General features: G+C 40.6%; 1 protein-coding gene and 1 long non-coding RNA gene across 8 annotated transcripts in view; both read right to left on the reverse strand.

The window, feature by feature from the left end:
- The window catches only part of LOC110858478 (zinc finger protein 1), a 139,526-nt gene that overhangs the window by 78,719 nt on the left and 36,603 nt on the right, over window positions 1-24,204 (reverse strand). The window contains exon 1 of one of the 5 annotated variants that reach the window (XM_035858632.1): window positions 3,417-3,801. The exons of the other annotated variants lie outside the window; for them this stretch is intronic. Within the exon in view, the coding sequence (XP_035714525.1) occupies window positions 3,417-3,516 (100 nt within the window). The 5' untranslated portion in view covers window positions 3,517-3,801. Of the gene's footprint in view, window positions 1-3,416; window positions 3,802-24,204 lie in introns of those variants that run through there. 5 annotated transcript variants of the gene reach the window in all.
- On the reverse strand, window positions 18,463-21,861 carry LOC118438416. Of its 3 annotated transcripts, none has more exons than XR_004836772.1 (4): window positions 20,778-21,861; window positions 19,933-20,702; window positions 19,342-19,854; window positions 18,463-19,142 (listed from the first exon to the last, which is right to left on the reverse strand). It is a non-coding gene; the product is annotated as an uncharacterized LOC118438416 (long non-coding RNA). The 3 variants fall into 3 exon arrangements; XR_004836773.1 differs by having other exon boundaries at window positions 19,342-19,563; window positions 19,664-20,702; XR_004836771.1 differs by having other exon boundaries at window positions 19,342-20,702.

A 24,204-nucleotide genomic window follows, 5' to 3' on the forward strand; every position in this document is an offset into this window, starting at 1 on the left:
ATGCAGTCCATCGCGCACCACTTATGTATCTCTCTTCCTTATCTTGAAATCGCCACACCAGCGTAACGACGGGTTTCCACTTGAAGGAAAATGATGAACTAATTTAAAACCTGTCGGTGCCTGAGCCAGATGGGGCACCCCATCCATCATCAACTTTCACTTGATTTCCTCCAAATTCAACACACTAGGTTGGATTTGATTGGAATTATTATTTCATTGCTGTACACGGATTGATTACAATTCTACACCAAGCAGGTCATCCTCCTCACGATATGTTTTCATCTCAAATCCTACACCAAAATGCAACTTGACCAGAGCCAGGTCACAATTATTTTATTATTATTGGATGTCACATCCCATCTTTAACTTTAATTTTAATCGTGCCTGGAATCTACAAAGCTCCAGCGCACGGTGGGCGAAGAATAAAGGAATGATGCAAAAAATGTGAGTGTACAACAATAAAATGATGACATGATAGCCTGTGAGCGAGGGCGAAGGAAAGGGGAAGGATCTAAATCTAAAAGCTAACCAACCGGTTGGAATTGGGGAATTTCATTTACGCTCGGGCTCCTCTGACCTGGGCAGCAGATATTCATTCACCTTTCAGACAACCAACAGACATACCTTTCTCTTCTCCTGGCGCATAAACTGGAGAAATTCACCAAGGAGGAGGACGACGTTGGTGGTGTGAGGAAAGGGGGGAGAAAACCTATACCTCCAACTCTCTGAAGTAGATGAGATGATCAATCAATATTCTGCAGAGGTTTTCCCCACCTCCGCACCTTCTCCCATTCCGATGAGGAAAATTCTCGAGGTGATGGGTGGACGTGGACGTGGAATGGAATCGGGTGGCAATATGTAGCTCTGATGGTCAGGTTACTAAACAAGAGATGGAAACAAAATTCTGCTGCACGATGGGCAACAACGTGTTCTTATTTATAACTTGTTCATCTCCTCAAACTTTGCTTACCTGCAATTTGCAGCTTTTATTAATCCAAAGTTTGTACATTTTGAAATATCTGGCTCCACACATCACAAATAATCTCTGCTTCATTATCCATTGTTTCAGATCTATAAATCTTCACGAGCAGAGAAACTGCAGAGAAACAACAATTCCCCTCAGAGTTAGTGAAACCCGACCGAAAGAAATGTCTCATGGGATGCAATCAACTTCGTGTTTCATGTGATGTTATGTGTTGTTACTTTATTTTCGGGTTTCTTCTCCCACTACGAGATAGCAGTTTGACCAAATCCATTCGAGAGTGAAGGGGGTGAGGAAAACCAGGCGTGCTTCGTGGTGGTGAAAGTATATGGAATTGACTCTTGCGCTTATTGGGGATAAGGTTTCCAAGCATAGCAGTAAACAAAGTTATTAGTAATGTTGTTGCGAAAAAGAGGTCACCGAGGCTGTAATTGCGAAAAAACTTTTCATCTACATCCTCGCAACGAGGTATATTCATTAGTCACGGACAATTTAATTAAGCAATAGATATGTACGCAGTAGATGGTGGAATGAAAGGTACCGCATTTTCTGCACCTTATGCAACACACAAATGTAGGTTTGGTACTGCAATTTGCAAACGTATCGGAAAAGCTGCTGCACAGATATGTAAAGTCAATTTAGCAAGGGTAAAACCTTTGCCAAGAATCGGAAAGAAGAACCAATCATTTTTCCCGTGTCTAAAATCTTGTGAATAAAATCACCGATAATGGGGCCTTGGGGTTTGATAACTGAGATATCATGTTATTTCTCTTGGCTACCAACCCAACCTCTCTCCACTCTCGTCCTCTTTAGCTCTGTAAGCATGTGCCCCTTTCAACTCAAATCGAACCACATTTATTTCCTCTTTCTCCACCTATTTCTCATTTCACATTTCCTTCCTTTCATCTCATGCTCACTTTATGTATATCTGATTCCGTGGGATTTGTCCCCTTCTCGCTTCGCCATGAGTAACGTAGCGAATATCGTGTCGTGCAAACGAAGGGGGTTGGAACCTGGCCAGGTTGGTTGGGTGGTTGGACAGTTTAAATAAAATTGTACGAGTTCATTACCCAATTCTAATTTTTAGGTGACCACACAATCGCACGTTTCATGTACACGATTACTTCCAAAATGAAACCTGTGCTTCTATCAGAAAGTGGATGTTGCTCTAAACAAATTCATCCATTTATGTATTCCAAAGATGGTTTGATACCCCATCACCGCAAAACTAATGGAATCATCCAATATTGATCCATTCTTGTTTGCAAATGACCAAAGTTTGTTGTTGTTGGTAATAAATTGTGTTAGAAATTGGAATTGGGGAAAGTTTGCAAAGAGAGATGTGAATTTGGAGAACCAACCATAAGCTCGACCGGAAGTGCAAGGCAGACAAACTTTATGCTGAATATTAACGTATGTAAAGTGCCCATTCTGCAAAACTTTTATCAAACGAGCCAATTCCCTGTGTTTACACCTTGATTGAATTACACGTTGCAAATAAAACAATCTTACTTTGCAAACCTGTATAATGCACACATGTCGATTAACGACAACTATACGTGGACCGAATCAAGCCTCCATTTTCTCCACACACGGTCCTTGTTCACATTCATCCCTCGTAAAAAAAGCTGCTTTCTCTATCTTCCATCCATTTAATGGAGTAAGTAAGGAATTTGAATTTAGTCTACCTCACGGGCTAGATAGGCAAGGAGCCTTATTCCATTCCACATAGATACGTAGGTAAGTACATACACGGTTGAGCACTCGCCTGGGAAGGTGGAACCGGGTCCTTATTCCACCCTCCCATTGATGCGATCAACTCAATCTTCAATAAACCACATCATATCGGGAATATTATGCAAAATGGGTCATAAAGAAGAATGTGCCGTGCAATACATGCCCCAGCCAGAGATAAAAGAAGACATGTAGACTGCATTCTGCACAAATGCAGAGTAAATCTACATACGTACATCCACCACAAAAACACAATAGCTTACAAAACCACCTCCACCAGGATCACCTAGCCATGACTTCTAGGCAAAGGTATGCATGCCCAGGAAGGGAGAGAGAGATACCTTATCGTCACATCCCACATTACGTTACGTAACATTGCTGGCACCAAAATGCGAACGAAGACTAAATCGGAGTAGGATATATGTATGTCGTTCCTAGCTCTGTCTACCTGTCGACAGATACCAGAAATTAAATGCGACCCACGTACGACATAAGGATAAAGTAAGGCATGTCCCTTAAGACCTTGTCGGAGTATCTTTCAACTCGCTTCCTAAAATCCAAATAAATCCACTTCCTTCGTTACACCGCAATCTTCAAGGTTATTCCAAATTTTAAAGAGTATTCAATTCACACAGGAAACTAGTGCATACTGTTTGAACTAAAACGTTATGACTCAAATATGTATGTGCAGTATATGTACCTTCATGAGAGGGTTTCCTCCTTTTATAGAATCGATGCGGGTAAAGAAGACTTTTACATAAAAAGTTCCTACTAATTAACGGCAACAGATCCAACTCCATCGTGCTAAATTTATTGCCACCACTTATTTATTTTCACTTTATTCACAGTTTTAAACAAATTTAACATTGTATAAGAATTTCACTGCACATTTTACAACGATTTCACTCCACATTTATGACACTTCTGCATATCATGAGGATGAAAAGTGTAGTGCATCCAAACTCGGGAGAAGAATGGCTCTGTTATGTGTAAAATAAACGAACATCTTGACCCATCCACTGTTCCTTGTTTGATTTCCTTATCAACTGACAAGGGACACTCACGACCTGTCGTTTGAGTCCAGGGTACCCACTATGTTTTTTAGAATCTACTAGGACCCCAGATGAAGGATTCATTCATATTTCCGTGTAAAACTCATATTTGGCGACGTGGCGTGGCGCCAAATTCGCCAAAATTGAATGTTTTTATTTTTGAAACCGCCATAACTTTTGAAATCCTGGACGGATTTTCAAAATTTTTGGCAGAAATCATGACAAAGAGTTTAACTTTCTTATTCCATGAAATTTTTTCTAAAATTATCGCTTTTAACTTTTCGCAAAATTTCGTAATTTTCTTCGAAATGGGGGTTCGTCGAAAAAATCCTAAAAATATTGCAAAAATTAGAAATTTTTTATTTTTATTTTTTTGTCAAAAATTTCGACTTTTGTGATCATTTTAAGCATAAAATTTTGAAAATCCGACATAAAATGCAAAAGTTATGGGGGTTTGAAGTTGGTCGAAAATGCAAATTTTTAAGTTTGGCGCCACGCCATGGCGCCAAATATGAATTTTACACGGAAATATGAATGGATCCTTCATCTGGGGTCCTAGTAGATTCTAAAAAACATAGTGGGTACTCTGGACTCAAACGACAGGTCGTGAGTGTCCCTTGTGAGACCACAAAGTAAAATTGTGTATTGATGATGGTGGTGAGTGAGTGAGGTGACCGAGATATTTGGATCAGGTAGAGAATTACAAGTCGAATCTACGAATGTCATATCTTTTACGAAGCATTTGTGAGCAGAGGTGTTTACATTACAAGAATCCAGGTAAGTTTGACATATTGTACACATACCTATGTACGTATGTACATATTAATGGGAAAATAATTTGTGAGGATTATTATTACTTGTGTAGCTTTGGTCATGGAATGACCATGACCATATCACTTGTTCAATGTATGTTCAATTCAAAGCAGAGTCGCTCACAAAGAAGTCAGTATGGAATGTGATAATATTATTCATTCTTACATTTGAGAATTGTGTTTATTTATTTAATGGAAAATTATACGAACTTGTTTAAAAAGGTGATTGGATTTTGCTTAAAAAAGACGCAACTTATCTACTTGAAGATAAAATATTTAACACTGCTTGTTATTTTATTACGACTTTTGAAATATGCAATTTTGTTTCATTTTACAGGCTTTCAATTTATCAACTTGATAAACATATTGAACACTAATTGTTCTAACGTCTTTATAAATTTTAGCTCATTTTACAGACTTTAACAGAATTTCTTCCTGGAGCAAAATATTGAATGGGCAGGTGTCACCACCAACAGATTTGCCGTGTGTTTGAGCATTGTGCACAAAAATGAGATTTTTATCCCTTTTTAGAGGTGCACGACTATTGACTAGGACTTTTCCCAAGCTAAATCTCTTTCCCCCCTTCATCCCACAATGAACTTGGCATAAGTAAACCTGGCCATACGGGCCCCCATAAAACTCACACACACACCAGCAAACGGTTCACCTCGCGAACAAACAAACTTACAAAACTCAAAACAATGTCGGAAGAAGAAAAGCTGAATGGAAATGAAATATAAATCTGCACCGAATTCAATCGGCTGGGTTGCACGGTTCATTTATCCCCCAAGGCAATGGCGTTATAGATTTTGGAACCTTTTCATTTAATCTTTTTTGTGCATGATGGACCTTTTGCCAGGTAATGGAAAGCATGCAAGTTAGCGCACACAGTGGGGAGCAAATACATACATCCGAGTCTCGTACAGATTGACGATTTATGCAGACATTGATGGGTTCATTTAGCCTGCACTATTTATTTAACGGATTTATTTATGCATGTTAAACGGGAAGATGTGAGGAGAAGGTGTTTTCATCGTGATGCGTGACCATGTGTGCATTTTCAAAGGATATTGGAACTGGCTGTTTTCTGATTAATAAGATCGGTAAGGACAAGTGACACAAAGGAGAAAATTTCCAAATAACGAGTTTCACCCTTTGGTTCACTTTCAGTGTTCTGATTTGTTGTAACTGCTTTAAGTCTGATAAAGTCGAATGCAAATATTTGCGACATCACGGAAATCCAGTCGGTCTATTTGTCAACAACTATTCATTAATCAAACATGGGTACCTTCAGGATTAGCAAATTTTGTCGTTTCATATAAAGTACAAAAGTGCCGTCTAAAACCCCTCAAGCCCTTACCGACCTTTAAATCTGTATTGACATATATACAAGTAACTGATACTCCAAACATGGCATTATATCAACAGCTAAATATAGTCAAGAACCGCTTGAAACAGGTAATTACATGCAACCTACAAAGTTAAGTAAAATGTAGACAGGATAAAGAGCTATGCTCAAGACAGTCATCGTCAAAAATCAATTGTAATAAACATCTTTTTCCAAGTAGGCAACCACCCATAGCCGGGATCTCATCTCATAAAGTAGTCACAGAAGGAGAACCTGGTCCAAAAATCCCATAATTGCCTTTCTAACAACTCTAATATCACCACTTGATGGTACGTATTGTTGATACTTGACTCAGAAACTGAAGGTCTCGTCTCACACCCAAACCACTTTTTTCTTGGAGATAGAGGTGTAGATTTCGTGTAATAATATCGAATCAAAACCAAACCCAAACCACTCATCCAACTTCTGGTCTTACTTAGTTCACTCTCCCGGTAATATTGTAACTCACACTAAAAGCTCGTTTATTATTACTTCTCTCCCTCTCTGGGCACAGGAATCAGAGAAAAAATCACATTGCCGTCTAGCTTTTAGTGGGAAAGTTACCAAAAAAGAGGAAGGAATCTGGAAGCACCTTGCTTTCTGATTCCTGGTGCGATATTATTACACACACCGCCATTACATTCAGTTACTTTATGCTCACACCCTCCACTCCAACAAACAGACCCATTGTCACACTTACATCACCACCACCACCGCCACTCCAGAGCTAGTTATCAAGGTGAAAAACAAACTTTCCCCGGAGAATAAAGTCCATATAGGCCAAAACCTAAGTAGATATAGTTGAACTAGATTTGTGGTAAATTTCTTGAGAATATTATTATTATTAGTACGGCACGAGTGGAGGAGGGAAAATTTTTCTGTAGAGTTGAGAACCGAGGTGGAAAGTGGTTTTCTCGATTTGGAGAAAGTTTTTGCATTTTGATCCAATTTACTCCTCAAACCCTTCTTCTCTCAACATGACCACATGGACGCACTCACTCAAACTCATTTAACTAATGAATTAATCCATTAAACTTTTTACACCTTTTGCAAAGGCATAAAGTTACCTGAAAACAATGGAGTTCCAAATAATTAAACTGGAACTACTAATTTCAGCCCATACCTTGGAAAGAAATAAAGCAATTTTCCCCCATTAGAGGAGGACAAGGCTGTGCAAATGTAGTCACAGGACGACGTACGGACAAAAGTATATATAAAGTGAAATGAAGAATGAACCATGCTCTGGACCCAATGTCCCATTTCACTCCACTCCACGACCTGTAAAATAGGCACTTTATTTCTCTTAGTGAGCATTTCCATTGTGCTTTTGAAGTACGGGATTCCTCAGCCCGGTGTGGTCGTGTCGCGAGTATACTTATAGAGATTTCCTCCCTTGTACATACACCTACAGACCGTGTGGATTGGATGCATGTAAGGTTCCACTATGTATGTACTGCTTTACTTATGCAGTTGGTTTTGGCTGGTGGAGACGAGAGAAGGACAGGAAATTGAGGAAACCCGACAGGACGAGAATTAGAGATGGAATGAGTACTTGTGGAAGCAGTTAGGGCGACTGGTGTTGAATTTAATGGGATTAGTTACTCACTCACTCGATGGCTTTGGTAAGTCCGTCGAGAAATTGAGTGAATTCCTCATCTTACCGACAACGACGACGACGACCAAGCGTCACCTACCCCGAGAGATGAGGTTAACACTTAACTTGGACCAGTGTACGTACATACATGGCACCGGGAAGAAGAAGACTACATGGAGCAGAAGTGAAGTGGTTTTGTATTGTGCAGACCTTATCATGAGGAAGGTGCTAGATCTGGATGAATGGTGTGAGGGAGTCATTCCAATTTGAGAGTTTGACCATTTCATTCTCTTTAACGGCTTCCAAGGGCTATGCAGAAACTGCGAGAATTTCCCAATACGCATAATCAAAATGTTCATCACCTTACCACCACAGACACGATTTGATCAACTTGCTAAACATATTTACCACAACTTATTAAAACTTGTGGATTTGCAGTTTTTAATTTGGGCAAATGTGACGACGCGATTCGGAACAAAATGTATGCCTATATCCCACAATTTGTGTTATTTTACTCCAGATCTACTTCTCTCTCCCTGGAAAAGGGAGACAACTAAACAAACCGCAGATGAGAGAGAGAGAGAGCAAGAGAGAGAGAGAAGCAACCAATTCAGCATTTAATCATCACATCCGTGAACTGCTTTATGCCTCTGCTGCTGTGGTCTTATATATATTTAGATTAAATTAAGAGGAGACGATAAAGCCCTGAACATAACCATCAATTAGTCTTAATTTCCCCACTTGGACTCTGGACACCAGTGCACCTAAATTGGCCTTAATAAGGACAATTGCCTTTTGACGTTGTTCATCATTCCCCTAAATACTCACCACTTCTTACGAGCCTCGTACCTCATTCAAACGTACACATTATTGCGTACGTAGCATCGATGATGTAGCAGAGCAAATATTTCCCTTCCACGTGTAAACTACGGTTCGAGAACTTTGACCGATGCGAGCTGAACTGTGTACTTATTACTATTTACTAAAATCAAGCATATTTCCGAAACCTGATCTAGCAAAATGCATGCTCACTTAATATTCGCAAATCGGTAATAATGTATCGTGCTGATCATCCATATTTGATTTGTTTTACTAAATGCGCAATTCATGAGAATACGCCATAAAATTTAGTGATTCCATATGAATTAACGCAAGATTCGATGACTCATCACCAAAATAGTCAAAAACAGCGCATTTGTAATCATTTATCAGAAATTATTTTAAAATTCTGGACCAAAAATTTGAAGTCAGTAAGATTAATAGAATTGCGGTGAGGCTTTTTTAAGGCTTCTTAAGCTTATGCACAATCTTACCAACAGTACAACGAATACGTTGAAGTACATAAGAATCCAGTAACACATCCTTACCTGCAACACAAAAAAACATAATTTAGCAACTCGGAAAATTATCTCATTCCAAAATTAATTTTTAAATACATTGTTCTATTGGAAATTGTCCATTTTATTTCACATCCATTTGTTTCAGGCCAGACGTAGCTGCACAAGACGGACGGATTTTATGGGAAGGATAATAATCTCTCTCTTTCTCGCTATTATTGATGGGGTTGAGCTTTAGGTGTGCATTTAAGAGCCCTCACGACTCATCCCACCTTTATTATTCTGGCTGACAGTCAGCAGTAAAATTGTCATTGGATTTGGCCCAGACTCAACACTTTTCCTCCTTCTCATTGATAACAAACTATAACTAATAACCGGAATCGGAATCCAAAAAGTGTGAAGTGACACGGGAATGAATTGAATTGAATTTCAGCTTCTTCATCTGCGAAGAAGGAGGTACAAAAATAAAGTGTGCGAGCGGAATACGAGTGCGGAAGGGATATTATTATCCTAACCAACCAACCATTATATAAGAACAGAGAAAGTTTAACCGCTCGAGACAGATTTATAATTCAATTCAAACCCCACCATCGCTCCCTGTATGTACCCTCCTTAATTTGTAATGGATGATGAAAGGAGTTGGATCGGATTCATAACTCCAAAGAAAATAGAAGCAGGAGCCAAGAAACCTTTTCCACCTTTTAGAACCGTGTCATTAATTCCACTGTTTGTTCGGGAAATAGACCAGGCTAAAATATTTTTGAATTGGAGAATTGTTAAGAAGAGGACTCCACTCGGAATGGAGGTCGCCCCGCGTGTGCTCTCAGATTTTGTCCAAATTAGTGTCAATCGACTCAAATTTTACCAATATTTATGAAATTTGTAAAAGACAAGATCTGCCAATTATCAGGTTTAGTTGCATCCAAAGAGGAGAAAAAGCCCCCTAAAGTCGACAAATTTTACACTTTCCAAATTTACTTTCTCCTCTTCGGATGCAAATATCTCCGCAAAACCTGAGCATTGGTTTTTGAAAATTTACTACTAATTAAATTTGTCATCGATTGACACTAATTTGGTGAAAATCCAAGAGCATACTCCTGGAGACCTCCATTGTCAGAGGGTGACTATTCGTACAACGCAACGGATTATCTGCACATAGTTTACTCAACAGAGTTTTACAAAATGCTACGTTTTACTCATTCAACAAAGCACTTAATTTTGGCAACTGTTCAGCTCCCACCATTGCGCACGATGATAATTTCTTCATCCATTGAAGACCATACTTACATGGTTGATGAATGACAAAAAGTATAAAGTAATGTAATACTTATGACGAGCAGCGCTGGCTGCGTAACATTATTCGGAGGAGTAAATACGCAAGTGACTTTCGTTCGTGAATGAGTGAACCGACCTGGGAGTTGTTCTTGTTGGGGAGTTGAAGAAAAATTAAGCAGAGAGACAGACGCAGCAGAGTTCGTTAGTTGGTTAGTTAGTGAAATGGGAGAAGATTGGAGCAGGTGATTTCCATATGTCGCTCTCATTTGTATGCGTCCACACATCCAATCCGAATTCATCCATCCATTCAAACCCTTCCTGTCCTCTCCCATCCCGTTCCTACCTTTTCCCGTGACAACGTAAATGAGCAAAGTAGCAGCAGCAGCAGCAGCAAGAAGATGAGATGGTGCCAGGGGAAAGCGTCAATTGTGCAAAGTTATTCAAGAACGATGCATAGCATGGAATGGAGGGGCGATGGGTGGGTGGAATGGAATTAAAATCAGGAAGACTCCATATTTTCGCCAAACAGCGTCAGTTAAGATACATATGCAGCACATTTCAAGAAATCATGTGATGATTTTCTGTCCCGGTAACAACTTTTGCTCTTTAATACGTATGTATGTACATAAAGTACACTCTTAGAAAACTGGTAACGGGTATTACCGTTTAGTAATGTTGTCATGAAAAATTTACCACTCAGAAACAACCTACTACCAATCCGTTGTAAGTTATTATCAAATCAATACCAGGTCGGGGTACACAAATTTGTATGTCTGACTCTACCAGATTTGTAACAGTGTGCAGATAAGTAGAAGTCCGTAAACTGCATAAATATCAGACAAGTTTGCCTACCCATGCATACATACATGGGTATGTACATACTTGCACATTCAGCCAACAAGGAAAAATGGAACCACGCAAGGAAACCAATTTAATTGATTAAATTACACGCCTTTCCCCAGGTAGGAATTCCCAGCCCAACCTGCAATTAGGAAGCACAATGTAGAACAAGCTGCATACATATTCCATTCCGTCCTACGTACATCTCTTCCCAACCCGAGGACAGAGACTCGACACTTGTGCTTACTAATTGCTTACACTGCTTTCCCTGAATTATTTACTGTCTCCGTCACCACATCCACCTCGCAATCCTCCAGGAGAAACTAAATTCTCTCCCTGGAACAAAATCATGTCCATGTTTTGCTCATCCACCACCACGCACAGCATACAAGATCATGGCTTAAGCGACACTAATTTATCATGAATTTAACAATCTCATATTTTATGGAGGCGACTGTAGTGCCGTATTTCATGCCCACAATTTCTAATCTCTCCTTGACAAAGGTAACAAAAGGTGGAGGAGAGAAAGCCAGGCATTATTTCCTCTCCTGATTCCATCAAGCTGTGTAGATACACATACAGAGTCACCTCATTCACTCACTCTCACTCACTCATGCACTAAGTCCACTTGGTAGGGAAGCGAAGGTAGTGGGTAAAGATATTCTGGCCAGAGAGTCAGCCCTAAATCCCATGATCCCACGGAGCAAATGGAACATTAGTCATAGCAGCCAAAGTCAGCCAAATTGCATTACCTCACCATCAACTAAGCCAAGCTTCCTCCACTCCACCGAACTCAACTATCAACTTATCAACACGAGACACCATTGCAATGAATCAATTTGTCTTTCTGCTCATGGGGCCGAGGCAGAAGGAAGCAGGGAAGGACAGACACGTACATTGATCAGATGAGGCTATACATACACACCTAAGTTACGTTACGTATTCAATTCACTCTTCTCCCTGCACACGCTATTCACTCAAATAATAAGGTGGATGGCAGCAGCAGGGGAGAAATTTCCGGCGTGTCTCCCCCATTTACCTTCCTCCATATCATTTCATTAGAAACAAGGAAGGAAGCTACTCAGCACGAGGAGACGAATCTAAGAATAGATAAAAAAATCCTAAAGTTACGCAAAAAATTAAATGCACCCGTAGGAATCTTGAGAGACTGTAACAAGTATTGAAAATCGATTAGTACAGCACCTCGATAAATAGAATGTGCTACACTCGTAGTTTTAGAATTGCTAAATAAAACCTCTTCGTTTTCCGGATTCGTCACGGAGAATAAAAAAAATCAGAGGAAGTAAGAAAAGCAATCAATTTAATCCGAGGTGTTGTATTTTTTCCTCTCTTTTACACTGTCGCCTACTTGTCACCAAAACCACACCGTGAGGAAAGAGAGAAACCGAATCCAAATTGAAAATGACTCGACTTGACAAGTCATGGAGAATGGGAGCGAGTGAAAGTGGAAGAATTTGGAGAAAAGTGAGATGACACGCAACAAGACATTTGACTCGACACATGCACCATTGCTACTGCTCTCTCACTCACTCACCTTTTCGATAAAATCAACTCAACAACAAGGTGGAAGTAGTGTTCAATAATAAAACGAGAAAGTCAAGCAACACGCGAGAAGAGCGTGGCGCAACACACGAAAAGAAACGAGTGGGAAATCAAAATAAAGTGTGGCAAATCAAAGAGAAAGGTAAGGCGACACGACAGGGAGGCGACATATGTCATGACATGAAAAGCGGCCGGGTAAAGCGGAGTCAGGTACGCTTTACACCAAAAAGTCTCCCAGCAGAATTGCATCTTTTCTCACAAACGGCTCGCGCAAGTCGTACGCTGATTGACAGCCTACTTAAATAATCACGTCGAAAATGCATCAAATATTACGCAAGATGTATACATTTATGGGTACCTTCTTCCCAATAAATATGGATACGTTTCTCCCCAATAATTTACAAATTCCGGCACCATCTCGGAATAAAACCTTCACCACTGAATCCATCACAACCCATCTGCACAATCCGTTTACGGGGAGAAAACTCGTTGCCATTTTCTCCCAAGTTTGGGTAGTATTAGGCCTACTTAATCCAAATGTAAGCAAGGAAAGAGGCAGCAAAACTCTGGAAAGTAAGTTAACAACCGGCGTTCCATTCGAGTGAAAGTTGCTGGGGTGCAGGCACGCACGCATCAAGTTTAGTCTAATGTATTCACCAACACCTTGGAAAAGTGGGTAGGTAGACGAAGGAGGAGAAAGGTAGACAACAAATTCGAGGCGAGTTGTGCAAGCTGCTTTCCCTCATCATCACCATCAGCAACCCACATTAGCATCGCCATCAGCACCACTATCACCAAACCCGAACCAACTTCTTCTTCCGACCAGACCAGACCAGGAAAGAAGAAGATCCATCCTAATGTCTTTTCAATAAGGTGATAAACTGGGAAAGGGAAGACGAGAGTAGTAATGGTAGATCTGGGCTGGAAGTGTGTACGTACTTTACTTGGTTGGTTGGTCGGTTGGTTGGTTCGTACTGGAGCATGAATAAGGGAAAAGTGATGCAAAAGGTGTGCGAGAGATGATCCACAGACAACATGTCCCTTCCAGCAGAATGACAAGGTTCTTCAGCTCGGAGGATGCGAAATGGAATAAAATTTGAACAGTTTTCCTGCACCCAGCTTGTCTTTCTCTTTGTGTGAAGCACCTGTGAAGAAAGTTGAGGCAAACAATGTCCTTGAGGAGAGAAGGAGGATATTCAAATATTCAAATTTACCTTTCTCTCTCTCCCTTCCTTCCACTTACTTCCACTTCTAATGCTTAATTGCCTCTTCAAACAAATTTCGCTTTCACATCAAAATCAACACCTCCGCAAAAAGGGGAAAGTTTGAGAGGATACCTTTCCTCGTGGAGCGAGTAAACATGCCTCTTACTCGCACCGGTATAGAAATGTAATTTTTTTAACTGAATCGAGTCCCACTTTCATCGAGGACTCAGTGTTTCAATGGAATGATGGATTTTCAAGTATTTATTTTTTTCAATCCAACAACCAACTCAGGTAGCGTACGGGGAGAAAGTTTTGCTGCCATGAAATAATCAGGAGAACGGTACACTTATCTGTGTGGGAGGCGGCTGTGTGCCATGTCATGAATGATGCTGAATGATCCTCCTCGTCGTCGTCGTCGTCGTCAGTATATATTGTCACTGGCGCAATATAAACAATTCTTAAGTGCTCTCTGGTGTTCCACTTTCTTCTGCAAACTTTACTCAGATGAAAGAAATGAAACTGTTTTCTTTGCCCTTTGCCAAATTCAGGTGTGTGTGCGGGCACGATTCAATTTGTCTGCTTTCTCCCAACATCGGTACATCAAACTACTTTTACAAATTCTACATAAAATACCAATTAAGCCAACGGAATCCTTGTATTTCGATACACTCTTAGAAAACTGGTATTAAATCATTACTGATCGGAAGGTACATAAATATATGACTCTACCGGCACTGGTAATAACAGCAATCTTGTGGTAATGAAAAATTTGTCAATCAAAAATTTACCGATCCAGTAGGAAGTTATTACCAAGTCAATACCAGTACAACCAGATTTTTAACAGTGTATACATATTTCCCAGTTCTGGAATTTTCTACTCCCACCAACAACAATGAAACCACACCTGTCTCTCACGAAATCGTAAATATTTTGACATTTGCTTTGCGCCTGCATGCATGCATACCTATATCTGCGGCTTCTATCTGTTTACGACACCCACGAAGGGATAATGAAAGACCACCACATTCATTCAATTGCTCAACTCACCTTCAAACTTTCCCCATCTCAGAACAACAATACACATGACGTGTGTCCTTGATTTCCTTTTACTCCGGAGCAGCAGCACAACAACCCTCTTCCAACAAATAAAGCAATCAACCAACTCTCGGGCATCAAATCACACATTCCTCTTCCTCCGCCTCCTCCTTCCTTCCTCCATCAAACCAACCATGCACGACGCTACTCAGGTAAGTCGAAGCCAAGCAGTGGAACGATGAAACGTCAAATGAGCAGGAGTGAGTGCTTGTCATCAGACTTCTTTCCAACAGGCAAAGTGATCATTGGGGAAAGTTCACGGCTAATGTTAAGTAAATCCTTAGCCAAAAAGTGCTCTCCTCTCGAGCAACTTGAATAAAGTGAGTGCTCGACAAACCACAGAGTGTGCATCTCAACGAAAATTCATTAGTTTACTTGGTGGCTGTATAGTAATTTAAAGAGGGGAAAGTTCCCCCGTGATGTCAACGCAGATTGGAGCATTACTTACAAAATCAATGAGTATGTATGTGTACGAGGGTGGACGTGGACGTGGAGGTGGTGGTTGGAGGAAGGGGGAGATTTCTACCGTGACATGGTGGCTCTGCCAGAATATTTCCTCTTCTATTGGACATGTCAGTCAGTCAGGTGTACCAAATGGAAGGTGTTTCCCCCAATGCAATCGAGCAACAAAATGGAGAAGGGAAAGCGCTGCTGCTGCTTGGATTCAATGGACGCCAAGTGAAAGGCGAGATGCCGGCGTCAGCAGTTTCTTCTTCTTTGAGCATTCTCGCCAGACCGGATGGATGCTTGTACATGATGATAGCGGATCGTCTTCACGTATAATACGTATACATACACGTCATGCCATCCATATATACGTACACCACAGAGACGAGCAATCATCGAAACACTCGAGACTCAAGTTGTTGTTCAAGACCTGAATTGAAGAAAACCTCACCCACCCACCACCACCACGATCATCATTTAGTCGAGCAGGCAGAGAGCGAGTGATGGCTATGGACGATGATGGCATGCAATTCTTAACCATGTGCATGACATCCAACCAAATTGAAATATTTTTAAATCCTCTGCCATTTAAATCTTAGCCGAGTCTGGGCGGCGAGTATTTTTTCAAGCACGTCAAAAACTTTGTTAAAGGAATGAGTAGGCGGCGGCGGCAAGGTGAAAATATACCGAGTGGAAAGTATTGATTCCTCAATAGAAAAGGACGAAAACCAACATACATACACAAAACCAAGCCAATTTTGTGTATGGATGGGCTGAACCAGAATCAGAATATTTCATACCTTATCTCCTCATGTCCATGTCCAAAACTCCGATCCGGCTCACCTCACCTCACATACAGCAGCATCCTTTGCCGTCATATAGACTGAAACCCATGCATGCTCAAGTCATGATTCACGATTCACTAGTTATGGCGAATTTTAGTACCTGCTTCCCTTCTTCCCTGTGGTGCCATGGACTCCTCGCACCCACCAAAAACCAAGCCAAAAAGTTGTATGACATGTATCGAAATCGAAATACATAACCAAACCAAGGCTTTATACATATATTACCAAATCCGCCATACAAGACTCGTGACTCGGCTACGTGTGACACCAAAAGTAAATAAAATATCATCGCTGGACATTTTTGTGAGTATCTCGCCTTTTCAGACATGATTGACCTATTCTCATAATCATCTTTCCCTCTCGGTCGCCTAACCGAATGCGAAACCAAGACCAAACTGCTTCTGCATAAATAGAAGAAAAATATCGACACAAAATCCGATTCAATAAGAAAGAAAGGTGTTTACTCAAGTGGAGGAAATAATACTTCACAAAACTTTGACTTGTGTGAACTACACTCGCAGGGAGAGAAAGTCGTGAGTAATATTTCCACTTCATATGTCAACCCATACATAGCTCCCACCTCTCCACCCACCCAAATACAGAGTCACAAAAGGAACCACCTACAAAAATAAGACATCATACGTACGTACACGTCAGTGTATAATATGTGGTTAAGGTATTCCGTCTGAATTCACAACTGCTACGAACTCTCATATTCCCCATTTCTCTACAGCATGTGAAAAGTCTACCGTTTCTCCCATTTTTCACCCTCACTTCATTTCACTCACCTCGACCAGACCACCTTCTCTCACTTTTCTTCCTTCATTCCACCTTTATCTTCACTTTTTTATAGGGAAAGTTCAACTTTAGCAAACAAACTATATAATACCGAGTGTGATGGGGATGTAATAATGCAGTGTGGGAATGTTGGGTGGACCATGACTATATGGACGGCGAAAGAGAGGGATTCCCTTCCCACCATCATCAAGCATCCCTGAGGATTCCATTAAACGGACAAGTACAATCAACACAAGGCTGAAGGGAGACCAGGGGCAATCGACTTCATCCAACAAGGCTAACCAGAAGAATACTTCACTGTCCTGCCACCACGACAAGGAGAACATGCGGGAGGGAGAGAGAGAGAAAAGGAGAGATGGACAGATTCGAAAATGAAAACACCTTCTCCACAAAATCCATAAATTTCGTCAAAATTCAACCTTTTGAAAATTAATCGATACGAAATAGCTAGTCATGAAGTCAAAATTTGAACGTAAAATTTTTCTAGTGAGCCATTACGTTAATTTTGTACGCGCTCAGAATTGATGGTGCTCCCCTCATCCACTGTCCATCTCATTGAATGAAGTACATCGTCCATCCCGGTGCTGTCTTCGCCTGCTCCCCCACTTCCTCCTTCCTTTCTCCACTACTTCTGGTCGGTTTTCTCCTCAAGTGAGGATTTCCACATACACAACGAACCAACTAGCCAAGTCAATATAATAATAGACAACTTTTCCCTATAGGACGGCACTTGAAGCGAGAAGGAGTACGTACATACGTACACACGCAGCACGGGGTGGCGGTTGGTTGTGTTGACTCATTGCATAACGTGAAATGACGGAAGATGAGTCAAGTTTGGGCATGGGCTGCGGATGAAGGAAAGGTGCGAGAAAGTAGTGAGAAAGCAGCGGAACTTGTTTACTCCGGACAGAATTTCTCTCCTCCGCCAGTCTCCACTGGCTGCGAATAGGGCAAATATTATTCAAAATTCAGGGCACATAGCTAACTATCCCATTCCAATTATCTCCCGTATTGTATATCGAAGTTCTATATATGTAGGAACAGGCTTCACCTTGCTAAAAGAAATTGTCCATGTGAGAACGTACATAAAACTAGAATTCCTGAGACCCTGGTGAAATTCTTTCCCCATTATTTTTGCCATTTTTCAAACAGTATTTTTGCAATTTGGTAAGATTTCTTTTTTTTTGCAAATGATTATGCAAAAATTATTATGCATTATGCCCACCGTCCTAATTTCCCCGGCGCAACTTTCCTAATTGATAGAACAAAGAGAATTAAGATTCCGCAGGGGTTGAGAAAGTGAAACTTGAGGGAAACTTTTGATGATGAAACACGACTCTGGAGATTTGACTCTTCTTGACTTTCACCTTATTTTAATCACTATCCAACCCAACATCAAAACCATTAAGTCGTTAAGAAGTTATAAATTGAATGGAACGGCTTCTCACCTTTACAACTTTGCCCATTATGTTACGATGAGTTAATTAATCATGTAATTGATTTCGTAACACATAGTTGATGTATGTGTAACATATTTATTAACCCATCTCAACCAACCCCCAATAATACGATGTATTTACACCAATATTTTTCCGCAACTACATACGACGTGTGAAATAAAGTGTGTATACTGCTCGACAATAATCATTCAGCACGAGGAACGAGCAAAACAACAATTCCGTCCAATTGGCAAACATGGTCACAAAGTAAACTGGAAACAATAGCAAACCATGTATTTGTCTCCTTCGCTCGTCCTTCTCCAAAGAATTTTATCCAGCCCGTTCTTGTACGAACATACATAACTTCATGTACTGCCTGCCTGGCTGCTCGGTCGCATTAGAAGGGAAAGGTGTAAAAAATTGATATTCAACTCACACCCAGAACTCAAGACGTGTTGTGCTCATTCGAATTTTCAAATTCGTCATCGCCTGCTTTCCTCGAGTTCCAGTTGCTTTGCTCATAATGTCACAGCTGCATATTTCGCTTTACTGTTTTTCCTCGTCAGTCAAAGTCAATACGGGCAGGAGGAGGTAAGTATTTTTGCAGGTGGTGGTGCTGCTGGTGTTTCGAGTCTGGCAACACGTAAGTAAGGAAATAGTCGAAAGTGTAAAATGCTTTCTGTTGACTTGATGTACAGTAATTTTTCAGTTTGGCAGCCGATTTTTTTACACGAGGCCTGATGGAAATAAAAACATTTTCAATAAAAGGTGGGCATATGCATTACGGCTGAATTCAGACAAACAAGGCGGAATTGTGCAATACTGGAGGAAGCATTTCTCTCTTGTGACTTTTACTCGTAATAGCATCGGTGGTGGCATATGTGGCTGCACTCTAAGAAATTTTACTACCGGATTATCACCGACAAGTAGGTATACCTGATTTTACCGGATGGTGATAAGATAAGATGTCACAGCTCGGATCACCACGTGGTAACAGCACCCACCACTAGCTAGGTGAAAGCCTATTGCATCTACCACCGAAACGGTAACAACGCATAGTCGTTTAGTCACGTTTGTCACCGGATTTTGTAGAGTGTATGTATGTACCGGCGAATAGTTTTTGTGTTCCAATTATCCCGTTGGTATTTGTAAATCCAACTAAACCAAGAACAAACTTTTGTTAGTAATTAGTGCACAACACGCGGAAAAAGTTATCCGCAACTAAACATATTAGATCCCAAGCAGAGAACGTATGTACACAAAGGATAAATCCCTGCCTGATCCACCTTTTGTGTAATTGTGTAATATCAGCTTCTTCAATTTGTACTCTGCACTTTGTATCAATTTTCCTTCAATTCTATACAAACCGTTGAAAAATATTGTGACTTTCACCTTCGTGCCCATTCACCATTCTGCCTGTCCCTATTACTTACTATGCCATTCTCAAATCTGTTGGCAAATATTTACCCAAGCGTCTTATATTGCATGCGACTTGAAGTGCATCACTACTGCACACAACTAACTTACCTTCACCCTCCATATTTATTATTATGTATGTATTACTCCACGATATTGCTTTCCCCCTTCACTCGCCGAGATGGTGGTGATTTCACCTTTCCCTTCACTTTAAGCAGAAAGACAAAGACGGCAAAGTTCATTTAATCGTTTATGCGTTACACTGTATGAAGCATGAATGGGCAAACAGTGCAAATCCTGCAAATAATCGTCTTTCTCAATTAATGCCGTTATACATACGGATATATCTAACAGCGGAGGTCTCCCAGCGTATGCTCTCAGATTTTGAGCAAAATTATCTCAATCGATCATAACTTTAATTAATATGAAATATGCAAGGCACACAATCGCTCAATACGCAGGTTTGGCCGAGATATTTGCACCCGAAGAGGAGAAAGCTCACAGTAAAATGTAAAATTTATTAACTTTCGGGTGCGTTTTCTCCTCTTCGGATGCAAATATTCCTGCCAAACTTGGGCCTTGGGAGATCGCATCTTTAGAAAATTTCCTATTAATTAAATTTGTGACCGATTAACACTAATTTGGTCAAATCAGAGAGCATACTCTGGGAGACCTCCTTTGTACGCGACGGTGAACGTTTCTTCTGTTTCGGACGAATATGGAAAGCAGCCAAGCGGGGAGAGGGAGAGAATCTCATCACCACACACAACGTTGACTGACTTGACGTTATATTATCTTACTAAATCATCAATAAACCTGAGATGAAGAGAGCAGCAGCAGCACGGAGAGAAAGCAAATGTTGGATTGGGTGTAGATTTGTGCTGAGAGAGCAAAGCAAAGAAGAAACCATTTTAGTTTAGTGCAGTCTTAACCTGAAACTAAGCTAACGAACACACCTTATCTATCCCCACGACTGCTAGTTGGTCGGATAAACCAGAACAGAAGAGGAGATGAGCTTGGTTGGAGGATGATGGGAAAGAGTAAGTAAAGGTTGCTGGGCATGTTGGGTCAGGTGACTGCATGGAGAAATTTCCCAGATCCCGTTCTAGATCCACTCCCCTTGTGCAGATTGAAAGATCTTGTCTCGTCGGTAAAAGGGAGATTGCATGTGCCTATAAAAGTTTGGGGTTGGTTTTAACTAGAAAATCTCCCACTTGGCCTCCTCGCCTATGTAGATATACATGTTGTTCGTGGGGTAATTAGCGAGTGCCGTGTGCAAAGACAAATTTGCAACAAATATTACAATTTTTGCAAGCATATTTGTAATGCGTAAAAATCCTGTCGAATTTACTTCCGGATAAATACTCATTTTTCCTCCGCGCAAAGAGCGACCATGAGAAAAATGATGAAATGACATGATCCCATCTGGCCTACCATCAGACGCGATGACTTGTGTCGCCATTAGTCTGCTCCCTATCTACGAGTGCCGGTAAAATGACTAAATCTCCCACATCTGATGACTGGACAAGCTCGATTATGGCCGACCGACAATAAAATTGCAATTGCATTAGGATTCGATTTCGCGTAATGTATACCAAATCAGAAAATCATCCAGATAAATTGTCTGACCTCCTTCCTCCCACAGACCACGACAAGTTGTCAAATTTACCAAAACGTAAAAAATGTCCCGCTTGTCTCAAAGTTGAATCAAATTGGAGAAATACATAAAAAAACCTTCAATTCATAAAAAGAGCGATATTGCATTTCTTTTTTGTACTTGGAGCCAGAGGTGAGATTTAAGATGTGTGATATCGATTTGTGGTTTCAATTTCCCTTCCGGAGAGAAAATTACCTTAAGAAAGTACTTTTGTGTCAGAGTGACAGACTGTCCCCTCATAACGAGCCGCTCGCCAGCCTCGACGTGAATGTGACTTATGAAGAGTGTGATTCTGACTTTTGGACCAGACCAGACCACGGTCCGAGGAGGAGATTTTCTTTCAAATATGAAATTCCCAAATTGGATCCGTTTCTCATTTTGCGTATTTCATTTGGGGTTGAATACATTAGGGAAAGTGGGAAACTGACCGAACGAACCTCCTCCCCGTCCAGAGATGGACAGGAATTTGTAGGGAAAGTGGGGACAGCGGACAAGATGGTCAAATCAGAGAAGGAACGCCAGATGCGACCACCAACTTACCAAGCAGTTCAACACACCTAAATCTAAAAGTAAATTATAGCACAGGAAAACCTTGCACTTGTTTTGTGGTGATACTTCCTTATACTAAATATTCCGAGGCAAAACTCTGCATTACAATTTGTTCTAGTCAAAGTATTAACTGTAAATTTTAGCATTTCAATTTTTTATACAAATTTTGTAACAATTTTGATCGCATTTCTTACCAAGGAAGATGAAAAAACTCTAATTTGCATAAACCACTCAAATACACGTCATCATAAACACATCATCACAATCCTAAAAAGTACAGATATCCACTGCCATTTACTCTAGTCTTACATATATCAGACTGATACGTATTACCAGTACCCAAATTTTAATAAAAATCTGCTATCTGTCTCATACCCAGGAAAAATCTCGTCCTCCTAATAAATCTGACCAGCGAGTCTATCTCGTCGTAGTAGTAGGTGAGGTAACAACTGTCTCACACCCCACCCAAATCTGACACCAACTGGACACGACCTAAACGTAAAATGTGTGATCTTAACTCAACTTTATATCCTTTGCCAGGTGTGTGCACGACACGACAGGAGGCTTGAGGAGAGAAGAGATGTTCACCAGCACCACCAGCCAGCCAATTTCATTCCTCATAAAAATATGACATGAACCGGACTGGCGGATTTTCCTATAAAGGAGCAAGAAGTTCATCGCCATCGAACCCACCACCCACACTCGGAAAGCAAGCCAAGACCAAAAAGAAGAAGGCACTCTTTAAGGTGGTATAAAATGTCAAATTGAATATGGTTCGAGTTTGGGTGGACAAATAAAACGTGAGAGTCTGCACCCCAACCCGACCACAGTACAATATAATGCTTAATACCGCAGGAATTTCTCCATCATAAAAATCCCGTAGTGTAAGTCCAACTAACTGATGAAAGCTGTCGTAAAAGCTTTCACTTCCCAAAGACATAATCTACCAACCCGGCAGAAGAAATGACGACCACGTCGACATAAGGTAACACCACACAAGTAAAGGGTGCAACTACCAAGGTGCTTGGTTGTTGGTGGTATTGGGTGGATTGGGCATTAAACATTTTTAGATGTGCAATAACAAACCCAATATATCAACCCTATCGGTACTGGACTGTATACGTGCATGTTAGTGCTCGTCGGATGCAGTTTGGTTAGCAGTACCACGGTTAACTGCTAATACCTCGAACACGTTTATATCGAAATCAACATTTGCAAAGGGGAGGCAAAAACCACAAAAATGTTACTTTTCTCTCCTCTCCTCTCATCGAATCACACAAGTTTGTCCTCTTTTTACTCAAACGTAATAAAAAAACAGGGTGAACCCAAAAATTTATCCTGCTTAATGTATGTCAGACGACTTTAATATTTTGTATCCTTGATGATGATGCACTTGGTCAAATACGTGTCCTGCCAAGATGAGAAGAAGACTCCCATGGAAAAAAATGGGACGTATGGACAAAGAAAAAGAGCCGTGTTCTTGACTCTGTTGACTATTAGTAGATGAACACTGTTTGTTGCATTGACATTGACGGGCCCATTCAACCCGGATAATTACATTGTTATCTTGTAACGTGAAAGGATCTCATATATAGCACGGCACTTTTTACTACCACGCTACCTTAAGTAACGATTTTTACTACTTTCTTTTTCCTCCCGAGTTTGGTATGAAACTTTCTCTTTCACATTCTTTCTCCTCTTTTTCGCCCACTTTTTATTATTGAGCTGGATACTACGGGCGGCGGGCGGAGGAGGAGGAGTGTTCATGTTGATGTTGGTGTTGACTTGACGGTAATTGCTTTTAGCCGGGTATTTACTACTACTTGAGAAGGTACTGTTGGATTGGAGCTTCTAATTCGCTTTTTATACGTATAAACCAACCCGAGTTTACAGGTTTATCATGAATTAAAATCTGTAATTATTTCGCTTTTTTTACGGCGTGTGAAAAACTTATATTTTTACACACAAACCGACTTCGTAAAAATTTTATGGAGAGAAAGTTTCAATATTGAGAGGAGGCAGCATGTGGAATGAAAAAGTATAATAAACGCGTTGATAATATTCTGTTGCAAGTGTTGGTCTTCTAATCGGTCAATGTCACCGATAAAACTTGACATGGTTAAAAGTTTGTTACTTGATTAAAATTTGCTTAGAGTTTATCCCCCAGTTGTGATGTT

Source organism: Folsomia candida, unplaced genomic scaffold (genome assembly GCF_002217175.1).
Source record: "Folsomia candida strain VU population unplaced genomic scaffold, ASM221717v1 Fcan01_Sc021, whole genome shotgun sequence".
In the NCBI taxonomy this organism is placed as follows: domain Eukaryota; kingdom Metazoa; phylum Arthropoda; class Collembola; order Entomobryomorpha; family Isotomidae; genus Folsomia; species Folsomia candida.